The sequence below is a fragment of the Microtus pennsylvanicus genome, chromosome 10 (genome assembly GCF_037038515.1).
Source record: "Microtus pennsylvanicus isolate mMicPen1 chromosome 10, mMicPen1.hap1, whole genome shotgun sequence".
NCBI classification, from domain to species: domain Eukaryota; kingdom Metazoa; phylum Chordata; class Mammalia; order Rodentia; family Cricetidae; genus Microtus; species Microtus pennsylvanicus.
In genome coordinates this window covers 62,382,253-62,401,823 of record NC_134588.1, presented here as the reverse complement: position 1 = coordinate 62,401,823, position 19,571 = coordinate 62,382,253, and the positions used below count along the sequence as shown (strand labels likewise).

Here is a 19,571-nt window from a genome sequence, read left to right as displayed (position 1 = left end):
AGTGTCCCACTCCAGCTCAGCCCTACCATCTGCTTCTTGGTTCTTCTATGGTATCACTTAGGGATGTCTCCAATCTGCAGGTTTTTGCATCATTCTGACTAATTCTGGCCAGAACTAGTTGCTGATATATTTTAGTTTTATTATTATTTTTTATTTATTTTGAGATGGAGCTTTACTGTGTAGGCCAGGCTGGCCTTGAACTTGAAGTCCTCCTGCTTCAGTTTCTCGGATATTAAGATTATAGGTACGCATTACCATGAGCAGTGTTTTGAGAACAGAGTTGTATATTTACTAGCTCTACCTTCCTGCCAAATCTCTAACGTACGATAAACATTCATTGACAAAATGGCCTCTTTAAAGTTGACTGACATCAGAGAGCCCTATAAATCTGAGGTATCGGGCTCTGGAGACCTAGATTCTCTTGGAGTAAGGTAAAATATCCTTACCCATGTTATAAAGTCAACAATATAATAAAACTGTATGGTTTTGTTAAACTACAATTGCAAGCTGTGATTATCGTGTAAAAGGAAACTGGTAAAGGTAACAAAATCAAGGAGACTTTGTTTAATGTCACATGAAAAGTCTCTGGGTGCCTGGCAACATGTCTACCCCATGTTATAAAGGACGTCTAGCGGCAGCAGAAAGAACTTGAAGACAGTATGGTAGCTGGAGAGGCCTGCCCTAGGAAGCTCTGCCAGAAACACTGATGCGGAGACCCCCATGCCGGCCCTGATACTTACCGGGCTCTAGTTCAGACACATGGCATTCCTCCACGGCTCCTGAGGGGCTATGCACCTTTGCATCAATCTTTCCTTTTGCACCATTCAACCTTATTGCAAAGGATGCTGGCTGGTTAACTTTTAATCCTGATTCCTGAGAATTCAATAAATTAGACAGGTTATGGTAGCTGGTGTTCCTGCTCAGAAGCACACACTGACCCAAGGTAGGGCTCCAGGCGGGAATACTCTTCTGTGCAACACTTGGCAAGGAAACTGGGCTGCTTAGACGTCCACATTTCTAATAGTACACAGAAACACACACTGCACTCTTACACAGAAACATTCAGGGTGGGGAGAGGTTCTGAGACTGGAGACTTGAGAGATTCCAGTCCAAAACCACCAAGTCTGTCCCGCTAAATCATCATCACCCACCATCAGAATCCTTTTTAGGAACAGGTTTCACGACATGAGCCAGATGCTATGTCTGCCTTTTTTTGTTACTATTTTTCATGTCAAGCGCAGGAATGGGCAGCACTTTTGAAAACAATTCTAAAGGGCTACACATGTAAAGTAGGCTGCACTTTGTTTTATTACTAGGAAAAAGTAGTTAAGCAAAGTTGTTAACTCTGAGTCTCAATTTCCTTACTTGTAAAATGGACAAACTAACTGGCCCGATTTCAGGGAACTGTTATGAAGAGCACATGAAATTATGATAAAGACTCAGCCAAAGGCCTGGCCCATACATAAGAAGGCTCCAAAAACCGTCAGCACAAAAAAAGCAATTCCAAAACATGTGGTGTGGTCTTAGTTCTTTTCTGGGTCAGCTTCACTTTCTTCCTGTCTTCAAAAGTATACATTCTTGGAGGAGTGGCTTAGGTACTAGGTGCTTAAAATAAAGCAACCTTCTTTATTATGATTGCCCATACTTTCCAGGGAAGGGTTGCATGTTCCAGTTTTGACTTGGACTTGCTGGGACAGCCATTCCTCAGATGCAGCAGGACTCACACTTAGTATGCAAAAGAGCATCCAGGAACACAAAGTGCAGATTCTAGACATACTGTAAGAAGGCTGAGCAATGGTCCAAGGACAATTATACAGTAGGTCCTAACAACACGGTGTCCCCTGGATTCGTCCCTAGCTTCAGGCTGAAACATATCACTTAAAGTACTTCAAATTGTATGACAAAAATGCAGTTTCTCTAGCTGCACCTCAATGGGTCACCCACATGTGACTATTAAACTATACTGTGGAGATGTAGAATGTTCTATGCACTCTGATGCCAGGAGGTCCCAGCCTGGGGAGGGCGGGCATAATACAACGCAAGGATTCTTTAGTTTCCAGATCACCCCCACTCTCTCTCCTCCCACACAAAGTGCCAGCCAACTCCACTCTTCTATGAAGTCAAAAAAGCCAGATAAAACAAAACATACTTCTCACATATAACCAGCACCAGATGTTGTTCAGGCCTCCGCTACGGCCCTGATAAATAATTTACATATCCCTCGGCATGGAGCGACTACATACTTACTGAAATACTTATGAGTAAACTGTGGCAGGAGGTGGGCTCAGCAGAAGTCTGCTGGAGAGGATGGCTCAGAACCAGCTTTTGAGAGCAGGCTGTTACCTGAGTCTGTGGCTGCCGCTTAATCCTCAAGAGGGAGATAAATGTCTCTGAAGATCTGAAAAGAGATCTTCGAGATGCAGGAAGGCAGCTCTCTGCCCTCAACAAATGCTGTGTTTATCTCCCTCTATAGGTTTTAGGTAAGTCGGCCACAAAAGAAACTCCTGTTAAGAAGCCTTTAAATGAAACACAAGAAAAACATCTACACCACAGCGACCAGTCAGGACCTCTGGGGCTCTCCAGTTGAGACCTTGTCAATCTGTAGACTGCGATTCTAGGGTGGCTCCCATCTGGACCTCTAACTAGCCCGAGTGCCAGTTTCTCAGCATAAGACTGGAATCTCGATCGTTAACCAAAAGTACAGCTAGTTTGCTCCATCACCCATTCCAAAGGCCAGATTGGATTTTAACCAGTTCAGAAAATACTTGTTTTTTAAGAACTGGGATAACTAAAGGCTATTTAGAAACCCCATTAACTAGAAACTAAATTTGGGTATTCTGATGTTTCTCTACAACCTACTTGCTTCTCTTAATTAAAATATGTTCAGTATCTTCAGCTCCAATGACTCTCAATTTGGCTCTGGTTCTAATATAACCCTATGTGTGTATGCGCATACGTGTGTGTGTGTGTGTGTGTGTGTGTGTGTCTGCCGCCTCATACAAGGTGGCTCTTCACCAGAACCACTCTGGATCATCTTTAAAATTAGGTCAAGAGAAGCTGCCTATTAGGGTGTTGCGAGGCTTTACAGAAGTAACACCGAGAAAGTTCTCGGCATAGTTCCTCACACAATCCCATAAAGACAGCACCCTAATGTAAAAGAACTGCAGCTAACTCTGGGGAACGGAAGCCAACAATCATTACAGCTACAGATCACTAGACTGAGCACCATCTGTTCTGAAAGCCCCCCTGCTCCTTTAACTAACAGTTAACAGGGCTTCCTTTGCTTCTCTTGAATAGATATTTATAAGCAAACTTGTGGTAAGGTGTATCGTTTACCAAGTCTGCTTGTGCTTGCTCAAAGTGTCTTTTGTCCTGAGGCTACATAAGGAGGTGACCCTGTCACAGGATGGTTGCCCCATGACTGGTAACATCTGTGCATAAGGGCTTAGAACTTAAGAGAGAGTCAAAGTGGTCTCTGGAGTCCAGGAGCCTCACTGGTCGGCCCGTGGCCAAGGAGATGGATGCTTCCTTGCGTCTCACCTGAAGGCTCATAACAGTGAGGCAGCGAGCGTCGTCTGAGGGTGCGATGATCGGCACCAGGTAGGGGCTGTCGGGGATGTGCTCGTCGTTGAACTTGATAGACACCTCGTAGTTACCTGTTGGGATAGGAAAGCCCCACCATTTCAGAAATCTCAGAAAGGTCTATCCGTCGTGGCCACTGGCATAAGCTGGGCTCAGATGTCTTCAGAGACTAGCACTCCTGCAGGCCACAGTTGAGTAGCTGATAGAGGGTCACCTGGCTAACACTGACGCAGCAGGATTGTATGAACTGGGTAAGGTCAGAGATTCTTGACCTGGATCTATAGGGTCGTCTATATACAGGATCCCAGACACCCAGGGGCTTGAGTAGGAAAAGCAGTTGTGTCCATATATTTTGACTAATCTCTAACTGCAAGAATTTGTCATTAGAAATATCAACTAGGAAACACAGGACATGAGAAGTACCTGTGCCTTTGATTGCCAATATTTACATTCTATATCAAGGTATTTTCATCCTATTTGAAGAATTACAGCTATCTTGACATCATCGCTTACACTCATCACTACTTTGAAATTAAGATCAATGTACCTTCACTGAATTTTATTATAGTTTAATATATTACCTCATGTATATTTTACTACTATGTATTTGATAATTATACTTTCATATAGTTTTATTTATTTGAGACAAGGTTCACTCTGCAGCCCAGGTCAGCCTGGAGCTCACTATATATAAATTCTGGCTGGCTTCGCAATCATGGCAATCGCTTTGCCTCAGCTCCCAGGTGGCTCTCAGTTATTTTAATAGAACTTATTTCTTTTATGATTTGATGTACTCTCTGTTGAGTATACCAAAAAAACTATCCTGAGGACAGATTTTTATCAGTTGTCCAAAAGGGCTCAGGCGTATAAAAGGTGACAAAGTCCTGCTCTAGGTTCTCAGATGTCGAGGTCACTCTCAAAGCAGCCAAACCAGCTACACATCACGTGTAGACAGAACATCTGGCTGACTGGTAGACAGAACGAAGCAGTTGAAAGCAAGCAAGCAGAGACCACCATTAAAAGACAAGAGACGATGAGAACAAGGTTCCTTATCTCTTGGAGGCCTGTTTTCTGCATCTAAGGTTCTAGAAGGCTCTCCCATGTATGCCCACATGCAAAAAGCCTGTTTGCTTGACCTAACTTGGTAAGTTTCTGATCCTGGCCACTAAACCATCTCCGAACAAGGAAAGCATTCTAAGCCAACCCTTGAGTACATACCAGGCTCTTGGGCAATATAAGACACACCACATGACCCATTTTTATGGTCATCAAATGTAATCTCGGCCTTGCTAGGGCCCTCAACAGCAATGGAGAGGCCTCCAGCACCTGCTTCCCGGGTCCAGATGCTGAACTCAGCTGAGAGCAAAGAAACACCTGGTTAGTAAGAGAGCCCGAGAGCCCCTGCCCCTCTTTTAGCTTAAGCCAGTATAAGTCCAGATTCTTGCCAGCACTTTCCTTTTGCCCTAGCCCCAAGCAGGTCCCAGGCAAAGGCTATCATTGCAGTTTCTGAAGCTCATGAAGTTCATGTGGAATACACCCAAACCAAAGCAGAAGAGGATGAAAGTGTTCAGATTCCCCCACACCTCTTCCCACAGCAGCCACGGCAAGAAGGGACCCCCTTCAATTGGCTTTGCAACGTTCTACTGTGTTGCACAAAACACCAGTTCTTAAGAATGTACTGAAATAGTTTCTGTTTTCCTCTTAAGACACTTAATACACACTAATGTTAGACTCAGCAAAATCTGTCTAAGCCTGTTTGGCTTTGTAAAGGTGAGTGATTTCCAATCTCAGCTTTAAAAGCTTTGAATAAGGAATGTCCCTTGTAGCCATCCACTGGAAAATTGTTTCATTAGAGCAATGGGTACAGTGTAAACTTACTTGTCTCTAAGTTAAGGCTTGCCCCAAATTCTTACCTGGGATGCCTGCTTCTCCCCTCTCCAGGCCAGGGCCTCCTGCCCGGACCTTGTGGGCACCACCTTCACCAAGGGGCCCCACGGTGAACTGGAAGGGGCTTCCTGTTACATGCTGTCCATGGTACTTTACACTGACTGTGTGAACGCCCATCTCCTGGGGCACAAATCGGACACAGTGAGAGTTCTTCCCAACAGGCACAATCTCTGCCTCGGTGACATGGCCAGAGGGGCTGGTGACATGGGCAGACATGTCACTGCTGTTGATTTCTGAGAGTAGAGAGGTCGGGAGAAGAAAGTTAGGGCAACAGCCTAGGGCCAGGCAGGACACATAGGGCAAGCAGAGAAGGGTGAGGCAGGTACAGCCCAGAGGTGTGAGGTGCCTGGACTCCCCTTCTGGCTAGAGGCCTGCTCTCCTGTGGCCAGCGTGAAGGGGGCAGGCCCTGCCAGCACTGACGGCCTTCTAGGGGCACTAAATCTTCCTGTCCCATTTAGATATGTCTACAGCTTTCCTGGCTGGAGCCCAGTTACCTCTACATGGCAGTTTCAAACTAGGACCTGAGCTGGAAACCACGGCGTGTAATAAAACCCACGTTTCTATGAAAAAAATGATGTGACCACCTGCCATGCATAGTTAAGTTCTTCTCTACAGAAAGCAGAAAACACAACAGCCTTCCTGAATCCCTCCCTTACACTTTAATTAATGTATGTATTATATATATACATGCATATATGAGCACCTGTGCCACAATATGTTGCTAGAGGTCAGAGGACAACCTGTAGTTGTTTCTCTCCTTCCAATATGTGGGCCCGGAGAATCAAACTTAGGTCATCAGACTTAGCAGCAGGCATCCTTGGCCACTGAGCCATCTCACTGGCCCACAGAGCCTTCACCTCTTACTGTCAAGCTTTGGTGCTTCTTCCAGGCAATAAGGTCAAATGCGCTCAGAGACCAAAGTGAGTGCATGCCAGTCTCAACGGCAAACGAGAAACCATGCGCCAGCAAAGCTGTCAGCAAAGAGGTCAAGGGGCCCCACTCTCAGAAAGGCAATGCCTTGGGTTACAAGCACTAGGAAGCAAATCATGTCTGTTACAAGCTGCTCACATCACACACACAACTGTGCCTGCACTGGCATGGAGGAGACAAGCGGGTGGCACTGGATGTTGCCATCACCTAGAGCCCAAATAAAACTGCACCGTGCAGCAGCTCATGATTCATCCTACGAACAGAGAAAGGAAGAGAGGTTGAGGAGTGGCCTTATCATGGTATGGACCCAACGTCTGTGCCTCTGCCACATTCCTCTGGCAAACGCTACCCCCCAGAATAATAGCTCTAGAAAAGTACAGGGGAGAAAACAGATTCAATGGGCTAAGTGGAGTCCTCATGATGACTTAGTGCCATTAGAAGGGTCCCCAGCAACCTCTTCTTTCTCCTTTCATCACATGAGCATACGAGTTGGGTATCTACAACCCGGAAGAAGGGATCTACTCATGCTAGTCCGATCTGATGCACAGCCTCTAGGGCTGGGAGAAGTGAATGTCTATTAGTTGTCAAGATACGCTACTTTGTGACTGAGATACCCAATGCATCCTGGGTCCCCAGGAGCTAATGGGCTCCCCCCACTCTACCAGATGAGAGGGGGCCGAGTAGGTAATGAGGGACAGATAGTGTCTCCTGTAGACTCCTCTGCTATCAAGTAACTGAAAACAATGACCAAGGGCCAAAAGAAACTTAAGACAGATGTCAACACTCCACAGACACCCATATTCAAGGGAGAGTCCGCAAAGAGAGGAGACCAGGTGATTTGCAAAATGAAAGTGGAAAGCAAAGCAAAGTCCACGTCCCAAGTAATCGTAGAAACAAGACTAACATGGAGATACCACAGTTTCCCAGCAAAATGAATGACAGGGTGCCTCCTGCTAGTGGATCACAGGGAGAAACAGGATCCGATACATCCCTGGAGGACAGTTTACCAAAGTATGGCCATGTCCAAATGCACTGGCCAGCAACCCCTGTCCTGGTCACCCATCTTCCACCACCTTGATGCATATGAACCGTGTGCCACCATGTTCAGTTAACAGTTTTAAAAAAGTGGTCTTGCCTATAGTAATAAGATGCTAACTGCATTCACACTTGACTATGATGTTGTACATGTGTAAGAAACCACTGACTACAGCTAAGAAGGGAGGGTAAAGGAATGTGAAGTCTTGGGAATGAGCCTCCTTACTCCTAAGGTCAGCTATGTGTATCTTTTGCATGAGCATGTATGTCTTCAGGTGCATGTGAATGTATGCACACATTCATGTTTGAGTATGTATATGATATGTGCCTGTGTGCATACACACAGGCCAGAGGACAGCATCAGGTCTTGCTCCTTAGGAGCCATTCACTTTGTTTTTTGAGACAGCGTCTCTCATTGGCTTGTGGATCAATTTAGCTAGACTGGCTGGACAGTGAGTCCTAGGGACCCCTCGTCCCTGCATCCCAGTACTGGGATTATACACAGGCACCATCATACCTGGTTTTCCTTTCTTTCAAATGTAAATTCTGGAGATGGAACTCAGAGTCCTCATACCTGTGCAGCAATGACTTTACCAATGTAGTTATTGCCCCTACTTTCCCCTTCTCCGTAGCGTTCGAGCAACGCCACAGACCTTGCCGGTTTGTGGGCAGAGGAATCTTGAAGCTTTCACCGACACAGTGATTCTCTGTACACAAAGACCCTAGGCACATTTCAGATAGGCCACTGGCCTGCTTATAGTGCATGGAGTCTCAATTTACCATAAAGCACTTCAATGGGGCCCACCTAGTTTTGGAGCAAAGTCTAGTTCTCATGTTAATGATAAAAAAGATGAACTGCAGCTAGGTTTCACCTCCTCAATACTTTCAGATATTGGCACCAGCCGGCCATGTTTCCCCCTGACATTATTTTCATTGGCAAAGAGTAAATCTAAAAGCAGATCAATGTCCCCCCCCCCAGGCAATGCAACAAAACTATTTTTATTTGGAAGAAAAAAGGTAAGAGGTAAGCACATTTCTCCTAAATGAACCTCTGTGAAAACAAAAAACTTGTTGTGGTATCTTTAGCTTGTAGCCCTAGCACTGGGGAGGCCGAGGTAGGAGAATCATACAGAGACTGGGTTTCTCTGTAACTTTGGAGCCTGTCCTGGAAACTTGCTCTGTAGACCAGACTGGCCTTGAACTCATAGTGATCCACCTGTCTCTGCCTACAGAGTGCTGGGATAATGGCATGCACCACCACGGCCTAGCTGAGACCCTATTAAAAAGCAAAAAAACCTAAGAAAATTGTGCAATGACAATGTCTCCAGTGTCAAGGAGGACAGTGTGCTCTAGGTCACGCGGGCATTTGGTCCCAAGGTGCTGGCTGCTGCTCTGTCCCACTAGCTCCCCATACGCACCTGGGATCTTCAGGTTCAGGTCACAGATACTGCCAACTGTGGCCACAGATGGAGCCCGGCTGGTCCGGGTGATGCTCTCTTTGACTCTTCCCTCACCACTGATCTTCACAGTGAATGGACTGCCTGCAAGACCGAGAAGGCCCCTGTGAGCAGCCCTGATAGGCAGATGGGTGTCATTTATTAAAAACTTAAGCATCACAGAGGGAGGGCAGAGGGGCCTCATACCAGGTACATGTTCATCAGCAAATTTGGTGGAGACGATATAGACCCCAGGCACTGTGGGGAAGTAGGACACCTTGCAGGTACCATCCTCCAGGTCCTCTGTCTGGATGTCCACTTTGCTGGGTCCTTCTACCGCCAAGGATATGCCACCATATCCTGCAACACAGCAGCCTGTTTTAGCACAACTCCCGAGAGAAGACTGTGATGAATGGGGAAGAGAAACCCAGCCACTGATATCGAAATAATTTCCACAGAGCAGAAAGTATCCAGCTTGGGGAGCCTATGGCAAAGGAACAAGCTAAAGGCTTTAGCAGGTTAACCCTGCTGACCATGGCTTTAAGACAACTCCTCCCGTGAAGGTTTATCTATCAATGTCCCATCTGAACATGTGTCTTGAGAAACCATATGTCCCTCAATAAATGCCTGGACTGTCTTGAGGGGTTATTGGAATTTTCAAAGAGCAAACAGTTTCACTGATCATATCAACGGACCCAAAAGTTCAATGGCACAAAATCTCAACAATGAGCACTGAGTGGTGCAGAAATTTTTTTCAATCTTTGTTCTGGGATTCTAACTTTGTCTAGAGCTCACTAATGTGGCTGCCACCGTTACTGTCACTCAAGAAGACAGAAGAGGAAGGCACTGGGATGTGGAAGGGCTTGAGAGGCAAATCTAACTCAAAGTATCTCAAAGAGAGATGAGGGGAGTGGTATGCCTTATTTTGCCCAAAGCACTGCTCAACTAACCCAATATGCTCTGCTTAGGAGGTGACCAGGAGGCCCTGGGAGCAGAGTGCAATGATGTAGTACATGTCCTGTAACAGTCATGTACTGTGACCTTTGGACCTTAGAAACAGATTATAAACAGGGCTATAACAGTCCCTATGTATCTTCAGTTTTTTTTCCTCTATAAATCAAATTTCCACTCTTGTGGTTCAGGTAGAATCTCCCATCTCAGCGGCTGAAGGTTTAGAGACAAAGAATTGGCAGTCACAATCCCCAGCCATTTCCCACAAAACTACCCCACAGACCTGCATCTCTTGTGTCCACGATGAAGTCAGACATCTCAAACGTCCGGCCTTCTGACAGGCCTCGACCATAGACTTTGGCACGACGTGCATCGCCAATCTCAGACTGGACCACCATAATGGATACGGGGCTGTTGGCCACGTGGTTGCCATTCTTCTTGATGCTGACTAGATGTTCACCCACCTCTCGAGGAATGAAAGAAATGCCTGGACCGGAACGCAGGGGGAGAAAGGATAAAGGAGAAGTCAGGGAGGAGAATGGCTATGATATAGAATGTGTTCATAGTTAACTTGACGGGATCTAAAATAATCTAGGAGAAAGACCCTGCGTGTGTCTGTTGAGGGCATTTACAGATGAGGTTAACTGAGGTGGGAAGAGCTAACCTCAATGCTGGCAGCAGCACTCTATGGGCTGGGGCTCTGGATTGTATAAAGGAAAGTCAAGATGAGCACCAGCGTTCATCTGTCTCTGCTTCTGACTGTAGATCTCATGTGTGGAGGTTTGAAAGAATTGGTCCCCAAAGGGAGAGGCACTATTCGGAGGTGTGGCCCTGTTGGAGGAAGTGTGCCACTGTGGAGGTGGGCTTTGAGGTCTCACACGTGCTCAAGCCACACCCTAGCCCTAACCCTAATCACTTCCTAATGCCAGTGAATCAAGATGTAAGAACTCCTAGCTCCTTCTCCAGCACCAAGTCTGCCTGCATGCTGTCTTGCTTTCTGCCATGATGATCATGGACTAAACCTCTGACTGTAAGCGAGCCACCACAACCAAATGTTTTCTTTTATAAGAGTTGTGGTCATGGTGTCTCTTCACAGTTATAGAAACCCTAACAGACATCATGTGACAAACTGTTTTGCTCTGTCACCTTTTATAACCCCACCACGATAGACTGTATCACAGAACGGAGTCAAAAGAAACCTCTCCTTTCTTAAGCGGCCTTTGTTGGGTGTTTTGCCACAGCAGAGAGAAAACTAGCTATTAAGATGGTTACTCTCAAAATTAGAAACAGGACCCCTTACGTTGCAACAGTCCGGTATCCAGGGATACTAACACAAAGGCAGAGCATACATGCGTGACACAGGTTTAACGTAACAGACTGCAAGGCACCACCCACTTCCTAAGGGAGGAGTGAGGAGTCCCTGGCCTCACCCCACCATGCAGGCAATCCAAAGCTCACCAATGTGGTTGTTGGGCAGCCTCTTCAGTAGACAGGGCTCATCACGTCCAGATGGGGCCTTGATATTGGCTGTCAGTGTGCTGAGGTCAGTCTCACTGATGTCCAGAAGGAAGTCGGCAGCTGATCCCAGCTTCACTTGTGAGCAGCGTCTGCTATCGTCTGGGAAAAAGCCAAGAGAGCTTCTATCACATGAGCTAGCTTAGTTCTAGCTATTCAGAGCAGACAGTCTACGAGATACTTAGAGATGAGCAGTCGAGAATCTATTAACCACAGGTAAGGATAAGCATCTGCCTCCGACAATGTGTATTAATATTTAATAATCAATGTTGGAGGATGATGGGTGGTTATGACTGGTTCAAAGGAAGAAGCTGGAAGGAACCTGAGCTGCAATAGTAATGAACTGACTTTTAAAGGAATCTCTAACATGCAGAAGAATGGAACTAAGTATCTATCTCTCTGTCTAATCTCTCCTTCTGCTCAAAACACAATTCGAAATGGATCAAAGACCTCAAGGTGAGACTAGAAACTTGGAAACTGCAGGAGGAAATATGAAAACACTTAAAAAGGGTTCCATAATATGGGGAATAATCTCCAAATCGACCAATGGGATTACATAGTTAAACAGCTTCTTCACAGCAAACAAAATGCCAGAGTGAACAGAATCTGTAGAATTAATAAAAACCACTTTGTCTAAATACATATCGGGTAAGAAATTAATATGCATAATATAGAAACATCCATTTATATATATTTTATGTAACTATATATAAAGATATACAATAAGAAATTAAATAGTAAAAATCAAAAATAAAATATATTGGTTAATAACAGTTCTCAAAAGAAATATAAGTGGCTATTAAATATTTTTAAAAGGTGCTCAATATCTTTAGACAGTAGGAGAATGCAAATTAAACCTGTTTTGAGATCCACCCTCCACTGCCTGTTTTTTTCCTCCCTCCCTCCCTCTCTCCTTCCCTTCCTTCTTTTTTTTTTTTTTTTCTTGGAGACAGAGTTTTTCTGTATTGCCCTGCCTGTTTTTGAACTTGCTCTGTAGAGACCAGGCTGGCCTCAAACTCAGCGATCCACCTGCCTCTGCCTCCTGAGTGCTGGGATTAAAGGTGTTTGCCATCACCACCTGGTCTGTTTTGAGATTCTACCTCATACCACCCAGAAGGGCGATCACCATTAACTCAAAGGACAAGTGACGTTGGCAAGCGGAACTCATACTCACTACTGGAGAGACTGTAAACTGATACAGACATCTACAGAAATCAGTGTGGAAGGTTCTCAGAGATTGAAGTAGATTCACCAACTGACCCATTCATACCACTCCTGCGAGACTCTAAGCTAACCCACCACAGAGATACCTGCCCATCCAAGCTCGCTGCTGCGCTAGTCACAATAGTTAGGAGACAGAACCAGCCTAGATGCCCATCAACAGGTGAAAAGGATAAAGAAAATGTGCTGCATAGACAGAATGAGCAATATTTAAAAAATGAGGCCAGGATATCTGCAGGAAAACACATGACTATAAGTCATCTTAATAAATAAAGTCAGGCCGACTCAGAAAGATCATGCCACGTATGTATACACATGCTGTTTGTGTGTGTGTGTGTATGAGAGCGAGAGCGAGCGAGCGAGCGAGAGAGAGAGAGAGAGAGAGAGAGAGAGAGAGAGATCAGGGACCATGAGATTGAAGGAAGCTTCTTAAGAGAGGGTAGGTAGGGGACGTGGAAGCAATAGAACACAAGCAAAACAAAAACAGGGGGGCAGGCAGTGGGAGAGCAATGGGGGAACAAAGTGTAACGACATATGCTCGAAAATCCCACAATAAAAGTCATTGCTTTGTGTTGTGAATTAAAAGAAAAAAAATGAAAGGAATCTTTGTCAAGAGAGTTCCCACCTGCTGCCATGCCCTTGGAAATTTCCTAGGTATGCATGAACCCCACTCCCCACAGTGTTGCTACTCACTTCAAACAGGCCTAAAAAACCTTGATTTGTACATCTCCTGAGAAACCACTGTATGTTCCCAAACCAGCAGGCTCAACAGAGGGTATGGAAGGGGATAACTTGCCTCTGAATACCAGTGAGCTTGGCTAACTGGCTACATCCCCAAACTTCAGTTTTCTGGTCAGTAGGAAGGAGGAGATATCTTATGTAGTACAATGCTAATCGGCCTCAGCACTTAGTTCCTGCACTCGGCTGTCAGTACTATCCTGATGCATGTAGCTAAGGGCTTGTTGTCTAGATGGTAACTCGTATTTTCTCTTCATTATGAAAGAAGGAGGAATTTAGGCAGCCTGAGCCCTGGACTTGGCTTCTCCTGAAACCAAGGGACAAGCTTGCCATCCCAGGCGGATGAGATCGGGATATAGGTGAGGCACAGCTCGACCTCCCATGAGAAGTTCCTGCAAGCGAGACAATGTCCCCCTACCTGTGATCTTGGCAGTGAAGGGGCTGCCAGGGATGTGCTTGTCATTGTACTTGACCAGAATGCTGTAGTCGCCCGGCAGGGTGGGCAGGTAGGTCACTGTACACGTCCCGTCTTTGTTGTCGATGCAGCTGATCTCTGCTTTGGAGGGGCCTTCGATAGCCAAATCCAGACCGCCTGTGAGTGCGAGCGTGGGAGGAGGGCAGTCAGAGAGAGTCTCTGTTTCCATAGGGACAATTCAGCCATGGGGATCCTGACCCCAGGGACAGAAGACTGACACACTCCACGTGAGCATCAAAGCAGAACAATCTACAGGGGAAAGCCTACTGGGAAAACACGCCACTGGGAACGGCACCTGCACCCCTGCTTAGAGAATTCCAGCTCTCCAGGATCTGAGAAAGAACGAAGAGACAGACAGCTACACATCAGACTTGCACAGACTGTCCCAGTGGTCAGGGTGGGTGCCACATCAGGACCACAGGCTTAGGAATCCGTGACTATTGTGGTTGGCGAGCACACGTCAGCAAGAATGCACAGCTTAATAGCTTGTGGGAGGTCCAGAGGACTAATGAGTAAAACGAACAAAAATAAAACCATTTTCAACCCAAAGCCCACTTGAATTCTCAGCGGGTCACATGAAATAGTTCATCATACAAATCTGATTTCACTCAGATCCTAAGAATTTAAACATTTCTATTTTGGGTAGACGATGGATTTTCATATGAGGGAAAACGAGACAAGTCCTACTCTATCATAGTGAATTTCTTCTTTGGAGATGAGGTCTCACTATATATGGTTCATGCCAGTTTTGTGCTCCCTGGCTTGAGCTCCCACATCAGCCTACTGAGTATCTGGGACTCCATGTGCGCCACCACGCCCAGCACGTGTCAATCATGGTCATTACCTCTCCGAACGGAAGGCTACAAATGCACAAACATGTAAACCACGCAGTACCTTCTCCCGCATCCTCCGTGACGATGGTGAATGTGGCGGTTTTGTTGGCTACTCCATACACAAGGCCAGGACCGTATGCAGAAACACTCCCACTGTTGGGGTAGTTCACATAGAACTGGAGCGGGCTCTCTGCATTTGCCAAAGACAAAAACAAAACAGGAGACATTAATGGTAAATGGACACCTCAGATAGAAGGCAGTACCTCAATGTTCACCTCTTAGCAGGCAGGTCTGTCACCCTTTGAGGCTGCTCCAGACCAGAGGGGTATGTGGGAGCTGACATAGGAGATTTCATCTCAGAATGGCAAATAAAGAGGCAGCTGTATCATGCGAAGGTAGGAGCTGCTTACCTGAGCAAAGGCTGTCTGTCATGCCATTCAAGATGTAAGACCCCCTGATCTAGGAAGAGCATCTTCAAAAATGACCCTACAGCAGCCCTCTCTGCCCACTGCACTCTCATCCCTATTAAAGCTCTTTAATTCCTAGGATTCATGTGCAAACCAGCAAAGACCTTAGCATCTAACAACACGGAGTTGACCCAACCACAGAACGTTACAGAATTCATGTGTATTTACTTGAGAGATTAACCATGGTGTGTCACATTACAAAGAGACAAAGCGAACAATGTCTTTATATACAACATTGCTATTAATCCAGAGGGGCTGCTGCTGTGCGGGCTCCGCTGGTTAATGCAAACCTAGTGACCTGCCTGTGATCCCTAGAACTAAGGTAAAGGTATAGAGAATTAACTCCAGTTTTCCTCTGACTTCCGTGTGCAAACCTCGGCATGGATGCCCATACATATCCATGTCATGCACACACGCAATAACAGAAAAGAACCATTAAGCCATTCTTTTAACAGACAAATGTAAATATGCTAGTAGGCAGACAGGAAGTCTCTGAAAAGGTCGTCACAGTGGCGATGGAGGAAGGGTGAGAACCAGGAAAAGTGTGCAGCTGTTTTATATAGTCTTATTGTTTAGCCCAGGGGCCTCAGCCTCCTGAGTGAGTTTACAGACACCTAACGTCTGCCTGAAGCTTGAGAGATGACTCGTCTCTAAGCTCTGTATCTATCCCATTAGTGTATTAAAACAGGAAAAACATTTTTGCTTTAACCAAGTGCTGTGCAGACTTATGAACATAAAGCGAATGGCAAACTCAGAGACGTATTTTTAACTCCTGCCTCAAAAGCATAAATTCTCCACTGGGAAAACAGACAAAGAATATGAAGATTGACAGAGAACTGAAGACACTCCACTTGGAGCTTATTTTCTTCTTGGCAAAACTGGCCTTTAAGAAAGGAACTGCCCATGCCTCGACCACTGGCAAAATGTGCGGAGTCTGGATGGACAAGTAGAATACAAGAAAAAAGACTGCCAAATCTTGCCAAGACAGGGTAAGATGGTTTTGAAAATCTTCCCACCTCTAAAAATGGCCTGCCAGTTACTCTAGGCCTTAGCCAAAGTTGGTTGCTTCAACACTGCAAATGAGACTTTGGGTGATTGCCCAGGTAGCCGGTTGTCTCCGTCATCTACTTTTTGGAAGCTGCTTGATTGCACTTCCTGCCTGTTCAAGTAATATTACCTCCCTTTTCAGGCCTTTGGTGGGGTTGAAGATTAGACAGTCATAGTTATTTTCTTCTTATGATTTATCCAAGCCATTTGTAATATAAGACTTAGACTCGTTAGGATAAAATAATTATTAAAACATTTAGCATATGTTTCTTGTTTAATATTGTTTATGTTGGTTGTAATTCTAATTTTTATACTTGATATCTGTTCTTATTATAAATAGTAATATAGTTTTTTTTTTAATTGGGTTTGGAACTCTGTTATTTAGACAAAAGGGGGAGTGCTGGGGAACCTCCTTCAGTCAATGGCCTTTGAGAGACTGGACCAGGTGGGGCGTGGCCTTTGGGTACCAAAAAGCCCACTCGGCCTTGTCCCACTCACACAAGATACCATGCACTTTTAAATCATCAGACTGGCAAAGAAACAACTGCACAGTAGACTCTATTGGGCAAACTTGTGGAGTGACAGGCACTTTGCTTAACTGCTGGGGTCCCAATGTATCAGCTCCAGGAAGGAAAATATGGTACAATCTATTCAAATTACAAAGGCCTGTGTCTGGCCCCACAGCACTTCTGCCCAGGGGACTAAATCCCACAGGTACACCAAGTGTGCCAACAAGAGTGGCGACAGCGATGGTGGCAAGGCTGAAATGCTCCCCAGTGGGGACCTGGAAGCACACACAACGACTCATTCTGGTGAGGGAAAGCTATAAGGTGTGAAGATATACCACTGCACAGACCTGCACAGCTCCCTTGGACATGCTGTCAGAGGTAAAAGGCAAGGACAGCCGATAGGAAGATAACTACCTTTCAGAAAAAGAGGGCTGGATTTTAAAACCTGTATTCTTGTTCTCAAGATAGGGTTCGTCTGTGCACCCCTGGCTTTCCTGGAACTCAAACTGTAAAGGAGAGTGGCCTCGACCTCAAGAGATCCATCTGCCTCTGCCTCCCGAGGGCTGGGATTAAAGGCGTGCGCCACCACCACCTGGCTAGAATCTGTATTCTTACTTGAATGTGGTCTTAAAATTTTTCTAAACTTGAACATAAATTTTTACCAACAATCAGTTGTAAGGAGAAGGCAGATGGAGGTTACAGGTACGATCATGTTACTTACTCAAAATATTCAATTAGAAGATACTTAAGCAATTACAAAGAGCCAATGAAAATGATGACACTGTGCTGGATGACGGCCAGAAAACACAAGCTAGCCCCAAATCAGGAGTTACTGGGGGCTATCTGTCGTCTTCTAACTCCTGTGTTTTAGGACGTGACCCTGTTTCTAAGTCCCACACCCCACAGGGTTTCCAGGCCAGGCCAGAAAGCCTCACTTCCTGTGCCTGCCTTGTATTTGATCTTTGGCCACACTTAACACAGTTACAAGGACAAACAATCAGAGCCGCACGGCCCTGCCCTCTGACCCAGGATGATGAGATGTATTCTCTCTTCAGGAAGCAGACTCTCAGGCTGTTTGCACAGGGAAGCCATCACGACATTTCCGGGCCTGCCCTGGAGAGCACCTTAGCTTCCCAGATGTCCAGGAGGCTAGCGAGCTGCTGTACCTCACTTACCAGGGATGTGGCTCCCCATGTACTTAATGTGCATTTCGTGAAGCCCGACTTCAGTGGGCGCGTATCTGACAGTGACTGTGCCGTCTTTGTTGTCCACGATCTCAGGTGTAGCTTTCTTCCCAGAAGGCATATGCACCTCTCCTGGAGAATACAGGGACACACAGGGCACTGGGGTCATTGGTGACCTCGCCCCACGAAGCAGATGTAATACAGAAATGTCTTCACTACACAGGTTCTCAGACCCCCCCAGAACACTCATGCCGCTGTAACATCCAAGCACCACAGTGGGAAAACTGAGACCTGCTTTCTATAGCTTCCCCCCTTGGTTTCCACGAGAAGCAGTAGGCAACTATCGTGTAAATAAATGAAGGGCGTCTCCAACAGGCAAATTCAAAGTGCAAAGAGGATCTGAGAAGACCACAAACGAGTAAGGGGAGCAGGGATGAAAGAGGCTGGGCTTCTAGAAAGGACTTAGATAAGACAGACCTCAGTGTTTCAGGCTGTATTTGGATAACTGAGTGGATAAGAGAAAGCAGGGAAAAGGGGGAACAGAAACCTGGCAGTGATGAGATCTAAACAAAGTTCCTACCCCGAGGAGAAACACAAGTCTCAAGAACGTAATGCAAGTTATAAACGAACCCCCCTCTTCAGAGAAACGGGTTGTCCAGTCTCAGGGGCACTGGGGAAGGAGCCAGGACAAAAGTATGGCAGAATCACCCCCACCCCCCCCAGCACGGTTCTGAGCTGCAGGTGCGGCAGACAAAGGGTAAGAAGGCAAGTCTTGCAAGGGTTTACCTGTGATTTCTCCTTTCCTGACAGCAAATGGAATCACCAGGTCAAAGGGCTTAAAGCCTAGGCCATTCATGTCACTCACTGGGACATAGGCCTCTTCGGTCACCTAAAAACAGGAGAGACTGGTCACTTCGTAAAACAGACAGCAGTGTGGACTCGTGGGGCTACAGGGGGCAGAACCATGGGAATTCTACAAGGCAACAAGACCTAAATTTGGGGTGTGTGACCCTGTTCTTATGGGCTCTGTCTGACTGGGTCAGGGTCAAGTTGGAAAGATTGGAGAAGTTCTGATTGATCATTTGCTAGAAATGGCTTGCTCTAAGAGTGTGCTTGTAGAATTCCCAGTATTGCCCAAAGGCAAATGGAAAAAGGAGAGAGCAATGTCTGCGTCCCAAGAGGCTCCACCTGGAAAGGTTTAGTTGCTTGTGGCCTGGAAAAGAAGGTGTGTTTTAAGTGGCACAAAGTGGCAGCAGGTCACTTTGCCCCTAGACAGAAACCAGATGCACAAGGGGTAGCTTGGAGTCAGTAGGAGCTCTGCCAACAGCCATCCATCTTGTTATTTAAACACGGGGAAGAAAAACGGCACCCAGCGTGATCACAGACAGGATGGCTGGTGATTCGTGAGGAGCGGGTGGTGACATGGAGGTAGATCTTAGAGAGCGTGGGATTGTGACGATGGGATGATCAGTGGGGACACACCAACGGCCAGGACACCAGAGGACTTAAGCGATTCCCACAAGCAGGCAGCAGCTTTTCTAAAACGAAGGTTGAGTGAACCCCGAAATGCAAAAAAAAAAAAGGGAAAACGAAAACCAAAGTGTACCCAGGGCCTGAATCCAGGGGGACATGCATTTACCGGTGCCTTCTCCAGGGCTGTGACTTCCCCATCCGTGGCCTAGTCAGTGGCAAATGAAGATT

At 46.1% G+C, this 19,571-nt stretch overlaps 1 protein-coding gene across 3 annotated transcripts in view; it reads right to left on the bottom strand.

The window, feature by feature from the left end:
- The window catches only part of Flnb (filamin B), a 135,399-nt gene that overhangs the window by 11,886 nt on the left and 103,942 nt on the right, over nt 1-19,571 (bottom strand). Inside the window, exons 30-42 of one of the 3 annotated variants that reach the window (XM_075988532.1) lie at nt 19,477-19,548; nt 18,657-18,759; nt 17,862-18,002; nt 14,725-14,853; nt 13,774-13,947; nt 11,340-11,498; nt 10,165-10,368; nt 9,138-9,290; nt 8,913-9,035; nt 5,496-5,762; nt 4,801-4,938; nt 3,541-3,656; nt 741-873 (exon numbers count right to left, since the gene is read on the bottom strand). In XM_075988532.1, coding sequence (XP_075844647.1) covers nt 741-873; nt 3,541-3,656; nt 4,801-4,938; nt 5,496-5,762; nt 8,913-9,035; nt 9,138-9,290; nt 10,165-10,368; nt 11,340-11,498; nt 13,774-13,947; nt 14,725-14,853; nt 17,862-18,002; nt 18,657-18,759; nt 19,477-19,548 — 1,912 coding nt within the window. The remainder of the gene's footprint in view (nt 1-740; nt 874-3,540; nt 3,657-4,800; nt 4,939-5,495; nt 5,763-8,912; nt 9,036-9,137; nt 9,291-10,164; nt 10,369-11,339; nt 11,499-13,773; nt 13,948-14,724; nt 14,854-17,861; nt 18,003-18,656; nt 18,760-19,476; nt 19,549-19,571) is intronic. The other 2 variants (XM_075988533.1, XM_075988534.1) reach the window with 2 other exon arrangements.